Genomic DNA, 19,514 nt, shown 5'->3' on the forward strand with positions numbered 1-19,514 from the left:
GTTCAACAAGTCGTCATTGCAACTGAGAGCCCAGAGTGTTCAAAAACAGAAGAACCAGGTGCCATTGAAATATTTATGACAGAAGACTTTGAACTCAATGTAAGTGAAATTCAGAAAGAAAGACAAAAACTGGAACATTATAAAGAAATAATTTTAAAAGAGAAACAGGAACTACTGAAGGCAAAGGAGGATGTGCAAACAGTGAAAAATGAAGCTGAAGAGAGGATGTCCAGACTACAAGACGAGGAAAAAGAGATGGAAAAGAAAAAAGTGAGTCTACAAAACAGGGAAAGACTGCTGCAATCAGAGAGAGAAGAAAACCAAAGAGGTTTAGATACAATATGTAAAGAGAAGCAGCAGCTGAATCAACGAAAACAAGAACTGGACAATATGGAAATAAATCTACAAAGAGAGAAAAATGAATTGGAAATAACAAGAATGATGGAGATTCAACAAATTGATGTTCAAGTTCAAACTGATGTGATGGATGACACAAGAAATTATGAGATTATCCTGACCATGGAAGAGCTGGATAAAGAGCGACAAGCTCTAGAGTTTTTCAAAGAAGACTTGCTTGCACAAAAAAGTACAATGGAGAGACAACTGGCAGAAATAAAATTGAGCGAGGATGAACTTTCACTCAAAGAAGCCACAATGCAAACTACGACAAAAACCGCAGCAGACATGGAGTTACAATTAGAGATGCACAAACAGGAGCTGGAACGAATAAAAGATGAGTTGGAAAAGACAAAGTTAGAAATACAGAAAGGATGGGATGACCTGCAGGCTGAGCTAGCAGAAAGCAGAGAAAAAGAAGACATGATAAGAACAGAATTAGAAAAAGCGAGAGATGTCCTTAATCACATTAGACAGGATATAGAAAAACAAAAGCAAACGATGGAGGCTGATCTAAAAGACACTTTTGCTAGAGAACTAGAGGACATAGAAGCTCAAAGAAAAATGATAGAGGACGAAAAGAGAACATTACAGAGCATGAAGTTTGAGCTGCAAAGAGAATCTGGTGGTATTGAGAGGGTAAAACAGGACGTGCAAGAAGAAAGACAGAATATGGAGAAATTGACAGTGCAGCTTAAAAAAGACAGGGAGGAACTAGAAAAGAAAATGTGTGACATGCAACAAATACAAGCAGAGGTAGAGGGAGAAAAGAAAGCTCTAGAAAACCTGAGAGAGGAGAATGAGCTGACATTGAAAGAGATCAAAGTGGAGAAAGACACTCTTGAGAGGATGAATGAACTCGTTTCTCAACAAAAAGCTGATATTGAGAATGAGAAGGAGAACATAAAGAAAAGAGAAATCGAACTGCAGCAAATGCAGGATGATTTTAACAGACAACAAAAAGACATGCAGGATATCCAGAATATAGTTTTCATGCAAAAAAGTCAACTTCAGAAAAGCCAAGATGAAATAGCTGAAAAGCTAAAACAGGCGGATGATATCATACAGTTCACACAAAATGAAAAAGACAATCTTGACAGAGAGAGGGTGGCTATAATGGAACAGAAGCAGCAGATGGAGAGCAACATGACAAATGCATTAAACAGGGAACTTGAAATGGTAGCGCTTGTGAAAGAAGAGGTAGCAAATGAGAAGCGACTTATTGAGGACTGCAGAATAACTTTAATGAGAGATACAGAAGATCTGGAGCAAAAGAAAATCGATTTGGAAAGACAGAGAGAGGAAATAAAACTGCAAAGACAGGGTATTGCAGGTGAACAACACAAGTTAGAACAGATTAAATCTGTGCTGCAAACAGTAGCTGAAGATACTGAGAAGCTAAGACAAGATACACTAGCTGAAAGACAGGCACTTATAGACACTACAGCACAACTCCAGAAAGAGAGAGATGCCATTGTGAGTCTTGCAGAGGAGACAAAAAGAAAGAGAGAGGACCTGGACCAAATGCAAGCTGATATAGAAAAGCAGGCAAAAGCATTTGAGATATATAAGGACATGAAGGCTGATCTGCAAAAAGAAGCAGGTGCCATTGAAAATCTAAGACAGGCTGTTCAAAATGACATGCAAATTGTAAAAGACATGAAAGCTCAAATTCAAAAAGAAAGACGATGCACTGATAGTGTAGTTGAAGAGATTGAAAAAAGGTCAAAAGCTCTGGATGAGATGCAAATGGAGATTGAAAAAGAGAAGCAAGAGGTTGATTCTGAGAGAGACGCACTAGAACAGGAAAAGTCTAGGCTCAGAGATCTCGAAGACGAATTTGCTCAGCAAAAAGAACAGAACATTATAAGACTGGCAGAGATACTGAAAGAAAGAGAAAATCTTACGCAGATGAGTGAAACCACCTCAAAAGAAAGGTGCATTGTGGAAAGTGATAAAGAATATTTAAGGCTGAGAGAAAATGAACTAAAGCAAAAAGAAGCAGAGATTGAATACAAACAAAAACAAATGGATGAGTTGAAGAGCAGTTTAAGGATGGAAAAGGTGCAAGTTGAGCAGATACAAGCTGAAAAAGAACAACAATGGGAAGTTTCACAAGGAAAAATGGAATATGTAAAGACTGCAAGATATAGAGAAATGGCAGATCTGGATGAAGCGAGACAGGAAATAGAGAATTTGAGAGAAGAATTGAGGACAAACTATGAAAATGTGGAGCTCCAAAATAAAAAATTTACTGAACAAAAGGAATTATTTGAAAGCCACATGAAATCTTTGGAAACTGATAAGGAAGACATGGAAAAAGATAAAGCAAAACTGCAAAGAGAATTTGAAAACTTTCAGTTTAAGAGGCAATGCTTTGAAAAAGAGATACAGCAAGTGAGAGCTGAGCTTCAGAGAGAAACTGAAAATATTGAGAGAATGAAGAAAGAGGTGATGGATGAAAAACAGAGTATAAAATATATGTCAGACCGAATTCAACATGAGGGAAATGACAGGAAAGAAACTCTGGAGAGGATGCGCCTTGAGCTAGAAAAACAAAAGCAAGCCATTGAGACCGAAAAAGATATGATAGAAAAGCAGAAGTCTGAAGTGGAGAAGAGCAAAACAGAGATAGCTAGAGCAAAAGAAGATCTTGCTGAAATGAGAAAAAAGAACAATATTGATATGTCAGAGATGAATATGCAGATAAATTCTCTTGAGCAAATGAAGATGAACATCTCACAAGAGGAACATGAAATTAAAAAACAGAAAGACAGTTTAAGACACCAGGAAAATGAACTGAATATACGTATGACAAAATTTTATGCACAACAGAAAGAAACAGAAGAGATTCAGGATATTATCATCAAAGAGAAGAGTCAGCTCATTGAAAGACAGGCTGAAATGGAAAAGCAAAAGAGAGAATTAGATGATGTGATGGACACAATCAAGAAAGAGAGGACTGATACAATGGAGGAAAGACTAAGAGTGAATAACATGCATATAGAACTGAAGAGGGAAAGTGAAACAGTGGAGCTGATGAAACAAAAAGTTCTCAGAGAAAAAGAATCTATTGAAAATAGCAGGAAAATACTGAACAGAGATCTAGAGGATATGAAAGAAAAGAGAACCATCTTGGCTGAGGAGTTTAAGACCTTAAACGATCATAAGCAAACGATTGGCAAAGAAAAGCAGGAATTGCATATGATGAAAGCTGAGCTCCAACAAGAAACTGAAAATATTGAAAAACTAAGGCAGAACACTGAGGAAATGGCAATCAAACTTCAAAAAGAAAAGGAGAATATAAAGACTTCTGTTGCCAGGATCAGAGAAGAGGAAGCAAGTCTAAGAAAAGAAAAACAAACATTTAAATCTGATAGAGACACTTTTGAAAAGGAAAAGTTTGACCTGGAGAAAACTAAGACAGAGATAGACAGAGCCAAGGAAGATCTTGAGAACCAACTTGAATCTCAGAAAAGACTAAATACGATAGCATTGGCTGAGATACAGAAAGAGAAGGATGTTCTTGAGCACTTGAGAATGAACATATCAAAACATAGAGATGATCTAGAAAATGAGAGGTATGATATTAAGAGGGAAAGAGCAGAAATAATGAATCAAAAACAGCAAATGGAGGTAAATTTGAGGGAAGAACTGAAAAAGGAAAGTGAAAAGTTGGAGCTGCTAAGAAAGGAGGTGTATGATGAAAAGGAAGGAATTGACAACAGCAGAAAAAGGATAAAAACAGAAATGGATGATTTAAAACAAACAAAGCTTGATGTAGCTAAAGACTTGGAAAATAACAAACTTCAGAAACAAATGCTTGAGGATGAGAAGGACAAAGTTGAGCAGATGAAAGCTGAGCTAAAAAGAGAAGCTGAAAATAATGAAAGGATAAAACTAGAGACACAAAATGAAAGACAAAAGCTTGAGGAAGCAAGAACCCAGCTTAAGAAAGATAGAGACAATGTTGACATCCTTGCTAAGGAACTAAACAAGCAAAAAGTGGGTTTAGAAAACAGGGATCGGGAAATAGAAAGGCAAAGGAAAGCAAATGAGTCTAATAAACAGATGCAGGAAATGGCTTTGTTTGAGCTGAAGAAAACTGTGACAGATATAGCAACTGCGAAGGAGGATCTTGAAAACCAGCTTGCTGAAGAAAGAGAAAAGAACAAGATCACACTTGCAGAAATACAGACAGAAAGAGACAAGCTTCTACTGAGAGACAATATTTCAGAGCAACAGGATGACACTGTAAATGAGAAGGAACAAATGAGACTGAGAGGGATTGAACTTGATCAAATCCAAGCTCTGATTTATAGACAGCAAGATGAAATGGAAGCCACAAGGAAAGCTCTCACAATGGAAAAAGATAGACTTGAAGAAAAGAAAATTGAAATAGATCAAAGACAGAGAAAAGTAAACGAAATCATTGATTTTGCAACAGAAGAAAAGGCTAATCTTGAGAAAGAGAAGTCTGAAATAATAGCACAAAAACACCAAATGGAGATCGAACTTGAGTTTTTTAAGGTGGAACTGAATAATGGAAGAGAATTAGTTGAGGAAAGGACCCAAATGTTGAAAACATATGAGGCTGAGGTGGATGAAAAAAAAGAAGTTTTAAAGAGAGAGATAAAAGAGCTCAGATATCAAAAACAAGCTATTCAAGATGAGAAGAAGGATGTACAACAGATGAAGAATGAGCTGCAAATAGAAGCTAATGCCATCAGAAAGCTCAAAGAAGAAACAGAAAATGATAGACAGGGTTTGGAAAAGATGGCTGAAGTACTTCAGAAAGAGAGAGAAGATATTGTTAATCTCTCTGAAGATATAAAGAGAAAGAATGAGATCATGGATGAAATGACAGTTGCAAATGTGTCTACATTGGCAGATCTACAAAGAGAGAAATACAATCTTGAGCAAATGAGAGTGAACATCTCCAAACAAACAGATGATATTGAAAAAGAAAAAGAGAAAATAAGACTCGAACAAGATAAACTAGAGCGACTGCAAGAAGAGATTCATAAACAACAAAGTGAAATAGAAAAGGAAAAGAGCGACATTGGAGATGAAAGAGCTGCAATGATCAGGGAAAAACAGGACATGATGACTGAACTGAAAAAGAAGTCTGAAGATATTGAGATCCAAACGAAGGCATTATTGACTGATAAAGAATTACTGGACAATGACAGAGAACTGCTGAAGAGAGACATGGAAGCTCTCCAACAAAAAATAATGAATGTAGACAGAGATTCAGAGAGTCTGAAACATGAGAGAGAAGATTTTGAGAACGAGAAAGAATTGATTAAACAGATGAAAACTGACCTGCAAAGACAAGCAAATGAGATTGAGAGAATCAAACTAGAGACACAACATGAAAGACAAAGGCTGGAGGAAATGACCGTTCAACTCCTGAAAGAGAGAGAACAAATCAACAATCTCATCGAGGAGACAAAAATAAAAGACATGGTCTTGGATGAAATGAAGACAGATATTGAAAAGAAAACTAAAGCCATTGAATCTGATAGAGACATGCTTGAGAAGGAAAAACATGATCTGGAGAAAACAATAAGTGAACATTCAAGAGCCAAGGGAGATCTTGAAAAGCAAAGAATCAAACTGGCAGACATACAAAAAGAGAGAGACACCCTAGATGAGATGAATGAGAACATCATAAGACAAACACATGACATTAAACAACAAAAGGAACAAATCAGACAAAAACAACATGAATTCGAGCAGATGCAAACTGAAATTCAGAATCTGAAACAGGAAATAGACAATGACAGACACATTATAATGAAGGACAGAAGTCAGCTTGACCTGAGACAATCTGAGCTTGACAAACAACAGACACAACTGAATGAGTTTATGGAAATAATGAGGAATGAGAGACGACAACTAGATAAAGATAAAGAAGAGATGAAAGAACAGAAACGGCAAATGGACAAAGAAAGAGATGATGTTGACCAAAGCAGAAAGAATTTGGATGAAGACTTAAAGATTATGATACTTCAGAAACAAGTGTATGAAGATGAGAAGAACAAGTTAGAACAGATGAAGAATGAGCTGCAAAGAGAAGCTGATGATATCAGAAAGCTAAAAGAAGAAACAGAAAATGATAGACAGGGTTTGGAAAAGATGGCTGAAGTACTTCAAAAAGAGAGGGAAGATATTGTTCATCTTTCTGAAGATATACGGAGAAATAATGAGATCACAGATGAAATGAAAGTTGAAAATGAGTCTACATTGGCAGATCTACAAAGAGAGAAATACAGTCTTGAGCAAATGAGAGTGAACATCTCCAAACAAACAGATGGTATTGAAAAAGAAAAAGAGAAAATAAGACTCGAACAAGATGAACTAGAGCGACTGCAAGAAGAGATTCATAAACAACAAAGTGAAATGGAAAAGGAAAAGAGTGACATTGACGGTGAAAGAGCTGCAATGATCAAGGAAAAACAGGACATCATGACTGAACTGAAAAAGAAGTCTGAAGATATTGAGATCCAAATGAAGGCAGTATTGACTGAAAAAGAATTACTGGACAATGACAGACAACTGCTGAAGAGAGACATGGAAGATCTGCAACAAAAAATAATGAGTGTAGATAGAGATTCAGAGAGTCTGAAACTTGAGAGAGAATCTTTTGAGAATGAAAAAGAATCAATGAAAGAGATGAAAACTGACCTGCAACGAGAAGCACATGAGATTGAGAAGATCAAAATAGAGACACAACATGGAAGACAAAGGCTGGAGGAAATGACTGTTCAACTCCAAAAAGAGAGAGACACACTAGATGAGATGAACGAGAACATCACAAGACAAATGCATGATATTAAACATCAAAAGGAACAAATCAGACAACAACAACAGGAATTCAAGGAAATGCAAACTGAAATTCAGAATCTGAAACAGGAAATAGACAATGACAGACACATTATAATGAAGGACAGAAGTCAGCTTGACCTGAGACAATCTGAGCTTGACAAACAACAGACACAACTGAATGAGTTTATGGAAATAATGAAGAATGAGAGAAGACAACTAGATAAAGATAAAGAAGAGATGGCACAACAGAAACGGCAAATGGACAAAGAAAGAGATGATGTAGACCAAAGAAGAAAGAATTTGGATGAAGACTTAAAGATGATGATACTTCAGAAACAAGTGTATGAAGATGAGAAGAACAAGTTAGAACAGATGAAGATTGAGCAACAAAGAGAAGCTGATGACATCAGAAAGCTAAAAGAAGAAACAGAAAATGATAGACAGGGTTTGGAAAAGATGGCTGAAGTACTTCAGAAAGAGAGAGAAGATATTGTTAATCTCTCTGAAGATATAAGGAGAAAGAATGAGATCATGGATGAAATGAAAGTTGCAAATGAGTCTACATTGGCAGATCTACAAAGAGAGAAATACAATCTTGAGCAAATGAGAGTGAACACCTCCAAACAAACAGATGATATTGAAAAAGAAAAGGAGAAAATAAGACTCAAACAAGATGAACTAGAGCGACTGCAAGAAGAGATTCATAAACAACAAAGTGAAATGGAAAAGGAAAAGAGCGACATTGGAGATGAAAGAGCTGCAATGATCAGGGAAAAACAGGACATGATGACTGAACTGAAAAAGAAGTCTGAAGATATTGAGATCCAAATGAAGGCAGTATTGACTGAAAAAGAATTACTGGACAATGACAGACAACTGCTGAAGAGAGACATGGAAGATCTGCAACAAAAAATAATGAATGTAGATAGGGATTCAAAGAGTCTGAAACATGAGAGAGAAGATTTTGAGAATGACAAAGAATCGATTAAACAGATGAAAACTGACCTGCAAAGACAAGCAAATGAGATTGAGAAAATCAAACTAGAGACACAACATGAAAGACAAAGGCTGGAGGAAATGACCACTCAACTCCAGAAAGAGAGAGACACCCTAGATGAGATGAACGAGAACATCACAATACAAATTCATGACATTAAGCATCAAAAGGAAAAAATCAGACAAAAACAACATGAATTCGAGCAGATGCAGACTGAAATTCAGAATCTGAAACAGGAAATAGACAATGACAGACACATTATAATGAAGGACAGAAGTCAGCTTGACCTGAGACAATCTGAGCTTGACAAACAACAGACACAACTGAATGAGTTTATGGAAATAACAAGGAATGAGAGACGACAACAAGATAAAGATAAAGAAGAGATGGAAGAACAGAAACGGCAAATGGACAAAGAAAGAGATGATGAAGACCAAAGAAGAAAGAATTTGGATGAAGACTTAAAGATTATGATACTTCAGAAAAAAGTGTATGAAGATGAAAAGAACAAGTTAGAACAGATGAAGAATGAGCTGCAAAGAGAAGCTGATGATATCAGAAAGCTTAAAGAAGAAACAGAAAATGATAGACAGGCTTTGGAAAAGATGGCTGAAGTACTTCAGAAAGAGAGAGAAGATATTGTTCATCTCTCTGAAGATATAAGGAGAAAGAATGAGATTATGGATGAAATGACAGTTGAAAATGAGTCTACATTGGCAGATCTACAAAGAGAGAAATACAATCTTGAGCAAATGAGAGTGAACATCTCCAAACAAACAGATGATATTGAAAAAGAAAAAGAGAAAATAAGACTCGAACAAGATGAACTAGAGCGACTGCAAGAAGAGATTCATAAACAACAAAGTGAAATAGAAAAGGAAAAGAGCGACATTGGAGGTGAAAGAGCTGCAATGATCAAGGAAAAACAGGACATGATGACAGAACTGAAAAAGAAGACTGAAGATATTGAGATCCAAATGAAGGCAGTATTGACTGAAAAGGAATTATTGGATAATGACAGACAACTGCTGAAGAGAGACATGGAAGATCTCCAACAAAAAATAATGAATGTAGACAGAGATTCAGAGAGTCTGAAACTTGAGAGAGAAGATTTTGAGAACGAGAAAGATTTGATTAAACAGATGAAAACTGACCTGCAAAGACAAGCAAATGAGATTGAGAAAATCAAACTAGAGACACAACATGAAAAACAAAAGCTGGAGGAAATGACCATTCAACTCCAGAAAGAGAGAGAACAAATCAACAATCTCATCGAGGAGACAAAAATAAAAGACATGGTCTTGGATGAAATTAAGACAGATATTGAAAAGAAAACTAAAGCCATTCAATCTGATAGAGACATGCTTGAGAAGGAAAAACATGATCTGGAGAAAACAATAAGTGAACATTCACGAGCCAAGGGAGATCTTGAAAAACAAAGAGAAAAGCAAAGAATCAAACTGACAGAGATACAAAAAGAGAGAGACACCCTAGATGAGATGAATGAGAACATCACAAGACAAACGCATGACATTAAACATCAAAAGGAACAAATCAGACAACAACAACATGAATTCGAGCAGATGCAAACTGAAATTCAGAATCTGAAACAGGAAATAGACAATGACAGACACATTATAATGAAGGACAGAAGTCAGCTTGACCTGAGACAATCTGAGCTTGACAAACAACAGACACAACTGAATGAGTTTATGGAAATAATGAAGAATGAGAAAAGACAACTAGATAAAGATAAAGAAGAGATGGAAGAACAGAAACGGCAAATTGACAAAGAAAGAGATGATGTAGACCAAAGCAGAAAGAATTTGGATGAAGACTTAAAGATTATGATACTTCAGAAACAAGTGTATGAAGATGAGAAGAACAAGTTAGAACAGATGAAGAATGAGCTGCAAAGAGAAGCTGATGATATCAGAAAGCTAAAAGAAGAAACAGAAAATGATAGACAGGGTTTGGAAAATATGGCTGAAGTACTTCAAAAAGAGAGAGAAGATATTGTTCATCTTGCTGAAGATACAAGGAGAAAGAATGAGATCACAGATGAAATGAAAGTTGCAAATGAGTCTACATTGGCAGATCTACAAAGAGAGAAATACAATCTTGAGCAAATGAGAGTGAACATCTCCAAACAAACAGATGATATTGAAAAAGAAAAAGAGAAAATAAGACTCAAACAAGATGAACTAGAGCGACTGCAAGAAGAGATTTATAAACAACAAAGTGAAATGGAAAAGGAAAAGAGCGACATTGGAGATGAAAGAGCTGCAATGATCAGGGAAAAACAGGACATGATGACTGAACTGAAAAAGAAGTCTGAAGATAATGAGATCCAAATGAAGGCAGTATTGACTGAAAAGGAATTACTGGAAAATGACAGACAACTGCTGAAGAGAGACATGGAAGATCTGCAACAAAAATTAATGAATGTTGATAAAAAGCAAGCAAATGAATTTGAATTGGAGAAGTCTAATTTAGAGAAAATCAAAACAGAAATTGCTAAAGCCAACAAACATCTTGCAGAACAGCAGGGAAAAAATGAGATGACAATAGCAGAGATGCAGAGAGAGAGGGGCACTCTTGAAGAAATGAGGGTGAACATCTCAAAACAAGTGAAGACCATTGAAAATGAGAATGAAAGTCTTTCTCACAGAGAAAGTGAATTTGCACAGCTGCAGCAAGTCATTTTAAAACAACAACATGAAATGGATGAAATGAGGAACATCATCATGATGGAAATGAGTCAGCTGGACCAGAGACAAACTGACATTGATCAATTACAGCGAGAGGTTGATGATCTAATGGAATTCACAAAGACAGAAATGACCAACTTAGAAAGAGAAAGAGTGGAAATGATGGCACAGAAGAGAAATATGGAGAGGGATATGGTCAGTCTAAAGATAGAGAAAGAGACATATGAACAACTGAGACTCAAGTTACTTGAGGAAAAAGATCTGGTTGAAAAAGACAGAGAGCTGCTGACCAAAGATTTGGATCAAATGGAGAGACAGAAAATGGATATGGAGAGAGAATTAAATAATCTCAAAGTTGAGAAACAAACCATTGAATGTAAGAAAGAAGAACTAGAGAAGATGAAAACTGACCTTCAAAGTCAAGCTGAAGACTTGGAGAAACGATCTGAGAAGACAAACAATGAAAGACAGAGGGAGAAGGATATGGTAGTCCAATACAAAAGACAATCAGACACCAGTGCTCTTCCTACAGACAACCAACTAATGAAAGAGCTCTTGGATGAGACAGAGAAGCAAAGAAAAGAAATTCAGTCTGCCAAAGACTTGCTTCAAGAAGAAAGATCTGAACTGGAGAAAACCAAGACAGAGATAAGCCAAGCCATGGAAGAACTAGATAGACAAAGAACAGACTTAAAGAGAGAGAAAGACATTCTTAAGCAGGTGAATACAGATAACTTGAGACAAATAGCCCATTTTGAAGATGAGAGGGAAAGAATACAACACAAAGAGAATGAACTAAATCAAATGAGAGCAGAACTGCAAAATAAACAAAAAGAAATGGATGACATGAAAAACAAAATGAAAAAAGAAAATGCTGATATGGAGAATCTGAAACAAAAGAGAGCTGAGTTGGATAGAGACCTCCAAATTCAAAGAAAAGCTTTTGAAAATGAGCAAGATGAGCTGCAAAAGAAGAGAGAGGATATTGAGAAATTTAAGTTAGAAGTTCAGAAAGAAGAGCAGAGGGCTGCAGAAGAATTAGAAAAAGAGAGGCAACAATTTGCCGAGGAGACCAAAATGAAAACTGACACCCTGGATAAAATGCAAGCTGACATAGAAAGACAGAAACAATCTGCTGCTGTAGAGAAAGAGATGATTACAAAGGAAAGGATGGATCTGAAGAAAACCCAGGAAGATTTCAAAAGACAATCCGAGGAGAGTGAGATCACACGGGCAGACCTGCAGAAAGAGAGAGATAGTCTTGATCTAATGAGCATGGAGATCTTAAAACAAAAACATGACCTTGAGAGAGAAAGAGATGAACTGTTAGAGCAGCAGCGCCTGGTGGAGACACAAAAGAAGGACATCAACAATGTGGAACAGCTGAGGCAAGAGCTTTTGGATGAGAAGGCATTGACTGAGAAAAGCAGAAAGCAGCTGAACCAAGACAAAGATGATATGGAACGAAATAAATCAAATCTACATAAAGAATTAGAGGAGATAAAATTCCAAAAACAAGATATTCAAGATGAAAGAGCTCAACTAGAGCAAATGAAAGCTGAGCTCCAAATGAAAGCGGAGGATATAGAAAAGACAATGCAAGAGATACTGAGTGAAAGAGAAAAATATGTACAGAAAAAGTCTGAAGAGAGCAAGATAAGAACAGACCTTGATAAAGCAAATACTGAGATACAGAAACAAAAGGAAGAGTTGGAAAGTTATGCTGATAATCTAGAAAAATGTAGGCTTAAACTAGATGAAGCAAGGGCTGAAATAGAGAGAATTAAAGAGGATGTTGAAAGACAGGCAACAAAACGGATTGAGGAACATTTGCAAAAAGAAAGAGACAATATTGAGGATATCAGAAGGAACCTGCTTAAAAAGGAAGAGGTCATTGAACAGGACAAGACAAACATAAGACTTAAATATCAAGAAATAGAACTCATCCAAGCAGAATTAGTGAAACAGAAAGAAGAGATGATTGAAAAGATTGGTATATCAGAGCAAGAAATACAAGAACAGCAAAATAAACTACAGATGACAGAAGAGTATTGGAGTGTACGAATGGGAAAGTTGCAAGACGAGATAAACAAAAACAATGTCATTAAATCTGAGTTAGCAAAAGAAAGAGAAGCAATTGATGAAATGTTAAGAGAGCTTAAGAGAGAAATGGAGAAATATGAGAAGATCAAATCAAATATTATAATCCAAAAAGAGGAGTTTGAGACTAAAAGGCAGTCAGATTTAGAGGAACTCACTAGTATGAGAGCTGAAATGCTCAAACAGAAAGATGAATTAGAAGACAAGATGCAAAAGACTAAACATGAGATGAAAGAACTGAAGCTTCTTCAGAATGAAACTGATGGCAAGAGGAAAGATCTTGATCACAAGATGACACAGGTAGCAAGAAAAAGAGATGAGCTGGAGAAAATGAGGACTGATATTGAAGGTGCAAATGAGAAACTCGAAATGGACAGGGTCATTTTAAGTATAGAACGGGATGAGATGGAGAAAATGAAAGCTGAGATACAAAGAGCAGAAGAGGAACTACAATCTCATATGGAAGAAAGAGGTGGAGATATGGAAGAGAAAGAACATATGAACACCAAGATTCAGATGCTTATTCAAGAAGCTGAAAATACTAGGGAAATGGCTTGGAGAACAAAACATGACCTGGAAAGAAGCATGCAGAGAGAAGTTAATGTTGAAGCAGATTCAGAGGATAGAAAAGAAATGAGTGCTTACATGCAAAGGCTGATCCAGGAAATTGAGCATGTTAGAGAGGTTCTCAGAAGAATGAAAGATGAAATCAAGGCTGCTAGAAAAGAAAGATCTGAACTAGAGAACATGAGGCTGGAAATCGAAGCCATGAAAAAGAACATGAAAGAAACTTGTGAGCAGCAGAACATTGAGATACAAAAAGAGAAACAGCAAATAAAGAGTAGCAAAGACTGCATGAGCAAAGAGAGAAGTGATCTTGAGCAAATCAGAGCTGATTTGGAAAAACAAAAACAAGACATGGCATTGGCCAAGCAAAAACTTCATGATGAAAATGAACTGCTGGAGAAAGAAAAGGTTGACATGAAGAAAAAATCAGAGATCCTTGAAAGAATTTTAGAGGAGACAACTAGAGAGAGAACAGTTAAACCAGTTATTACCAGGAAAAAGAAAGAAATGAGGAGAGATTCAGAGGAATTAAGAGAGAAAATGGAAACATTAAGTATGGATGACCAACAAGAAGAGAGTGAGAGTCAGACGGACGAAGTTAAAAGACAAATAGACGAACTGACAGAGTTGAAGGCTGAGCTTCAGCAACAGCAGGCAGAACTTGAGAAAACTAAAGCAGACTTAAAATATCAGATGGACGAGCTAGAAAACATGAGGTCTGAGATATTAAAACTTGAAAAGGAGAGTAAAACAAAAGAGGTGGAGCTGATGGATATACAACAACAGAGAGAAAACCTAGAAAAGAATATTCAGAAAATGACACATGAAAAGAGAGAACTGGAAGTCCTAAGGTCTGAGATAGTCCTGGAAAAGAAAGATCTGGATCAGAAGATGAGACAAGTGATCAGAAAGAGGGATGATATAGATAAAATGAAGACTGAGATAGCAAAGGCCAGAGAGGAAATCAACAGAGAGAGGCAAGAGCTGGAAATACTCAGGAATGATGTTCAAAGCGCAAGAGAGGATTTTGAACGACTGGTGGAGAGAACTGAACATCTAGAAGATGAAGAAAATACCAATGCTGACATCCAAAGATTGATTTTAGAGGTCGTGAAAATCAGGGAAATGGTGAGAAATCTGAAAGTTTACATGGAGAGCAGGATGGATGAAAGTAAGGCAGAGAAAGATGATAAGGAAAACTTTAAGTCTGAGATCCAGAGGCTCATTCAAGATATTGGAAAAATACGGGAAAATCTAGGAAGCCTTAGAGCAGAGATAGAAACCACCAGAAGAGACAAGAATGAATTGGAGAAGATGAGGGCAGAATTTGTAGAGAAGCAACAAGAGAAAGAAAGCATGAGAGAAATGCTGCAGAAAGAAAGAGAAGAACTGGAGCAGTTGAAGGATGAGATAAAAAGAGAAAAGGAGGATGTGGAGACCAAGAGAGAGCTGGTTGAGGTAGAAATAGCTAAAGACAAAATGGAAAAGGCTATGGACACAAGGGAGAACAAGCAAGAACTTGAATGGGTCACTGAGGAACTCTTGAGAAACCAGAGTCATCTGGAACAGCTCAACAGAGATATACAAAATTTGTGGCAAACCATGGAAGAAATGAAAACACTACATGCAAAGAAAAAGTCTGAACTAGAAGGCATTACATCTGAGGTAAAGAGGAGACAGCAAATACTGGAGAAGCAAAAACATGAGTTGGAGGAGAAGGGTTGGATCCTTGAAGAAATAGAGAAGAAGAAAGACACACTTGAAAAGATCAATATGCAAACACTGAGAAAGAGAGAAGATATAGAAAAAGAAATGGACAATTTAAGGCAAGAGAAGCAAGAGTTTGAGCTCTTCAGAGGGGAACTACAAAGGCAGAGAGAAGATTATGAATCTTCAAGACAAGCTTTGATCATGGAGAAGGATCGGTTAGAAGACGAAAAAGCTGAAATCAATCAACAAAAGCATGAAATGAGTGCTGCCATGAAGGCAAATAAAATAGAACTGGAAAATCTAGAAAAAATGAGGAATGAACTAGAAAATCAGAGGGCTAAGTTAGTTGAAAACCTCCATGATGCCACAAAAATGGAAGATAAACTACAAGAGATGATGAGTGAATTAAACAAAGAAAAAGAGCAAGTGGAAGAAATGAAGCAGATGGTCAAAACAGAGAGAGATTTGATTGAACAAGAGAAAGAAGATGTGAGAAAACAGACTCATCAGCTTAAAGATGGCCGTGCTGAGCTTCAGAAGAAGTCAGGGATCTCTGACAGGCTGATTCAGGAAGCAAACCGAGAGAGAGATAGGTTAACAGACCTCAGTCTAAAACTTCAATTGCAAAAAGAAGATATAGAGAAAACCATCACAGAAATGGAGACCATGAAGAAAGATCTCAATATAATGAGTGCAGAAGTTCAAGATGACAAGACACAACTAAAAAATGACAGGGATGATTATGAAATGGAAAAGATGCATTTGCAGCTTAAGATCGAAGAGTTAGTGAGGGAAACAAAGGACCTGGAAAGAAAAACCTTACAGCAGAGAGAACAAGATGAGATAGCAAAACAAGAGATTCAAAGTCAGAGAGAGGCTCTAGAGCAAATTAAGATGGACGTTCTAAAGGAAAGGGATGAGATTGACAAAGAGAAGGAAAATGTACATTCAGAAAGACAGAAACTGGTTACACTTCAAAGAGAATTGCACAGAAAGGAAAGTGAGCTTGAAAACAAAGAGCAAACTTTCATGAAAGAGGAAATCTTGGAGATTAAAAGCAATCTGGAAAAAAAGGAGGCAGAAATTGAAGAGGAGAGACTGCAGTTAATGGAAATGGGTGAAACAATGAAGAGAGAACACAATGAATACAGAAAGATGATTGAAGAAGTACAGAAAGAAAAAGAGCAGATTGAAATCAGCAAAAAGTGGATGGATCAAGAGAAGAAAGATCTTGAAAACATGAAAAGTGATCTGGAGAAGCAATTACAAAATTTAAAACATGAACAATTAAATGTACAAGATGAGAAGAATGCACTAGAACAGATAAGGACAGAATCCGAGGAGATCCAAAATGTTATCAAAAAGGAGAAAGAGGACCAGGAAAAATGTTGGATGGAGATTGTGGGGGAAAAGCAACGAGTGGAGGAAGAAATCCGACAAATAAAGAGACAGAGGGAAGAAACTGATAAACTCCACAATGAGTTACAAAAAAATAGAGAGGACATTGAAAGTAGCAAAGAAAAGATTGATAAAGAAATGGAAGAATTATCGCAAACAAGGGTTGAGCTGGACAGAAAAAAAGAAGAAATAGACAAGGATAATCAAAAACTTCAAGATGCTAAATCTGACCTTGAAAAAACTAAAGCTGAGATACAGAGACAGACAGACAAAATGAAAGACATACTAGAAATGAAAATACAAATAGACAAAGACAGAGAAGAAATTAAATATTTGTCTGAAGAGACTGGATTGAAAATGAGGGACCTTGATATGATGATGAAGGAGATGGAGAGACAAAGGCAAGAAATTGAGAAAACAAAAGCCATTCTTGAAAAGGATAAGACAAAAATTGACAAAGAAAAGAAAGACCTGGAAAACCAAATGATGGACCAGATTGAGAAGATACAAAAGGAGAGGCTGGCCCTTGAGGAGATGAAGGATGAACTTCTTCGTGAAAAACAAGAAACAGAGGAAGAAAAGAATAACTTAATGACTCTAAGAAACAAACTAGAAGTTTTAAGAGCAGAGATAAAGAACCAGCAGAACGAAAATGAGATTGTGAAGAAAAAGCTTCTTTTGGAAAAATCAAACACTGAGGAACGACAGGTCGAGGTACTCAACCAGCAGCGACAGAATGATCAAATCAAGGAGGAAAACAAGAAAGAGAGAGAAAATCTGGAACAACAGAGATCTGAACTTGAACAAGAAAGAGACAAGGTTGAACAAATACAAGCTGAGATACAGAGTCAGATTCAGTCAACTGAACTACAAAGGCAAATCATCCAAGACAAGCAAAAAACTCTTGAGGAAAAAGAGCTAATAATACAGAGGAAGGGAGAGGAAGTAGAGAGGAGAAACATGGAATTAGACGGAATTGCTGCTCAGCTTCAGATTGAACAAGAACATTTAGATAATGTTCTTAAGGAAACCAATAAGAGACAACATGCCCTTGACGTGATGCAGGTTGATATAGAATTACATAAACAGAAAAATAATAAGGACTTTGAGTTGCTTGAGAAAATCCGACATGAAATAGACATTGAAAAGTTAGAAATGAAGCATAAAAAAGATGATCTGCAGATCTGGACTGAACAACGGAAAGAAGAGACTGAATCCCAATTAGAAGAGCTAGAGAAAGAGAGAGAAAGACTGAAACAGATTAAGAGAGAGCTTCACGTTGAGAGAGAACAAACTGAGAAATGGAAAGGTGATATAAGTAGGATAAATGATGAAATAGAGACCATGAGACAAACAGTGATAATGGAGAAGAATGAGCTGGAGCAGAGAGAGAAATATATTACTGAGCAGCAGCAAAGACTGGATCAAAGTGTAAGAGAGATGAAGGAAGAAAGACGTGAAATGGATAAGATAAGGATTGACCTAGAAGCTCAGAGACAACAAATAGAAGAGGACATGAGGACAAATGCAAAACAGGAAAGAGAACTTGCACAACTGAGAGATGAAATACAAAGCGAAAAACAAGACATTGGTGAAAACAGGAACATGACTAACAAATTAATGAAAGATCTGGAAATCATGAAAGCCAAGCTGGTGGAACAACAAGAAGAGATCCAAACTGAAGCAGAACAACTGCAAGAGGAGAGAAGACTGGTTTACAAGACAAAATCTGAGGTGCAGAATGATGCTGAAAATCTGACGAACATCTTAGAAGAGATCAGAAGGGAGCGAGAAAAACTGGACATAAGGGAGGCCCACCTTAAACTAATGAAGGAGCAGTGTGACAATACCATGGAAGAAACTAAGAGGAAGAAGAGTGAACTGGAAAAGACTGTTGATGACATAGCAGAGCAAAATCAAAAGATTGAGATCAAGAAATATCTTCTGGAAAAAGAGACATTGAAACAGAAAAAAGACATTGAAACAGAAAGAGAAGATTTACAGAGACAAGCAGATGGACTGAAGCTGCAAATGACAAAACACAGAGAAAAGGAAGACATGAATAAAAGATCAATGGATGATTTCCTGAGACAGAGAGATGAATTAGATAAAGAAAAAGAGGACATGATGAAGAAGTGGAAAGAACTGGAGGTTCTTCAGAAGGAAATACAAAAACAAAAAGATGAAACGGAAGCAATAAAAAATGAGTTACAGACTGAAAATACTAAAATGAATCAACAGCAGCACAGACTAGAGGAGAGTTTAAGGGCCATGAATGAGGAGAGGAAAGATCTGGAGAACATGAGGAATGATTTTGAAACACAAATGGAAGAGATGAGAGTAAAAGCAAAGATGGAGAGAGAGGAACTTGATCAGATAAAGGCTAAACTGGAAAGAAAGAAAACAGAAATAGATCATGAACAGAAAAAAATGGATGATGACAGGAAGATGATTGAACATGAAAGAAATGATCTGGAGAAGATGAGGTCTGAAATAATGACACAAAGAGAACAAATGGAAGAAAAGAGATCAGAAATTGATCTAGAAAAACATGAGATTGAGAAGAGCAAAGAAATTGTACGGACATTTATGGATGAGGTGGAAGAACAGAGAAAATATAATAAGCTCCAGAAAGAAGAACTTGGCCTTGAAAGACAAAAGATCACTGATGAAAAAGATATTCTGGCTCAAAGAAAGACTGAACTGCAAAATGAAAGTGAACAAATCAGATACATGGATGAGGAAATAAACAAGAAGAGAGAAGCACTGAAGGAAATAGAAGCTCATCTACAAAAGGACAAAGA

At 36.6% G+C, this 19,514-nt stretch overlaps 1 protein-coding gene across 1 annotated transcript in view; it reads left to right on the forward strand.

The window, feature by feature from the left end:
• Window positions 1-19,514, forward strand: part of LOC311093245 (uncharacterized protein) — a 56,016-nt gene that overhangs the window by 13,626 nt on the left and 22,876 nt on the right. Inside the window, exon 5 of the mRNA XM_084130495.1 lies at window positions 1-19,514. This exon is cut by the window's right edge and continues 22,876 nt beyond it. Within this exon, the coding sequence (XP_083986621.1) occupies window positions 1-19,514 (19,514 nt within the window).

The sequence above is a fragment of the Abramis brama genome (genome assembly GCF_963993115.1).
Source record: "Abramis brama genome assembly, chromosome: 12".
Classification (NCBI taxonomy): Eukaryota; Metazoa; Chordata; class Actinopteri; order Cypriniformes; family Leuciscidae; genus Abramis; species Abramis brama.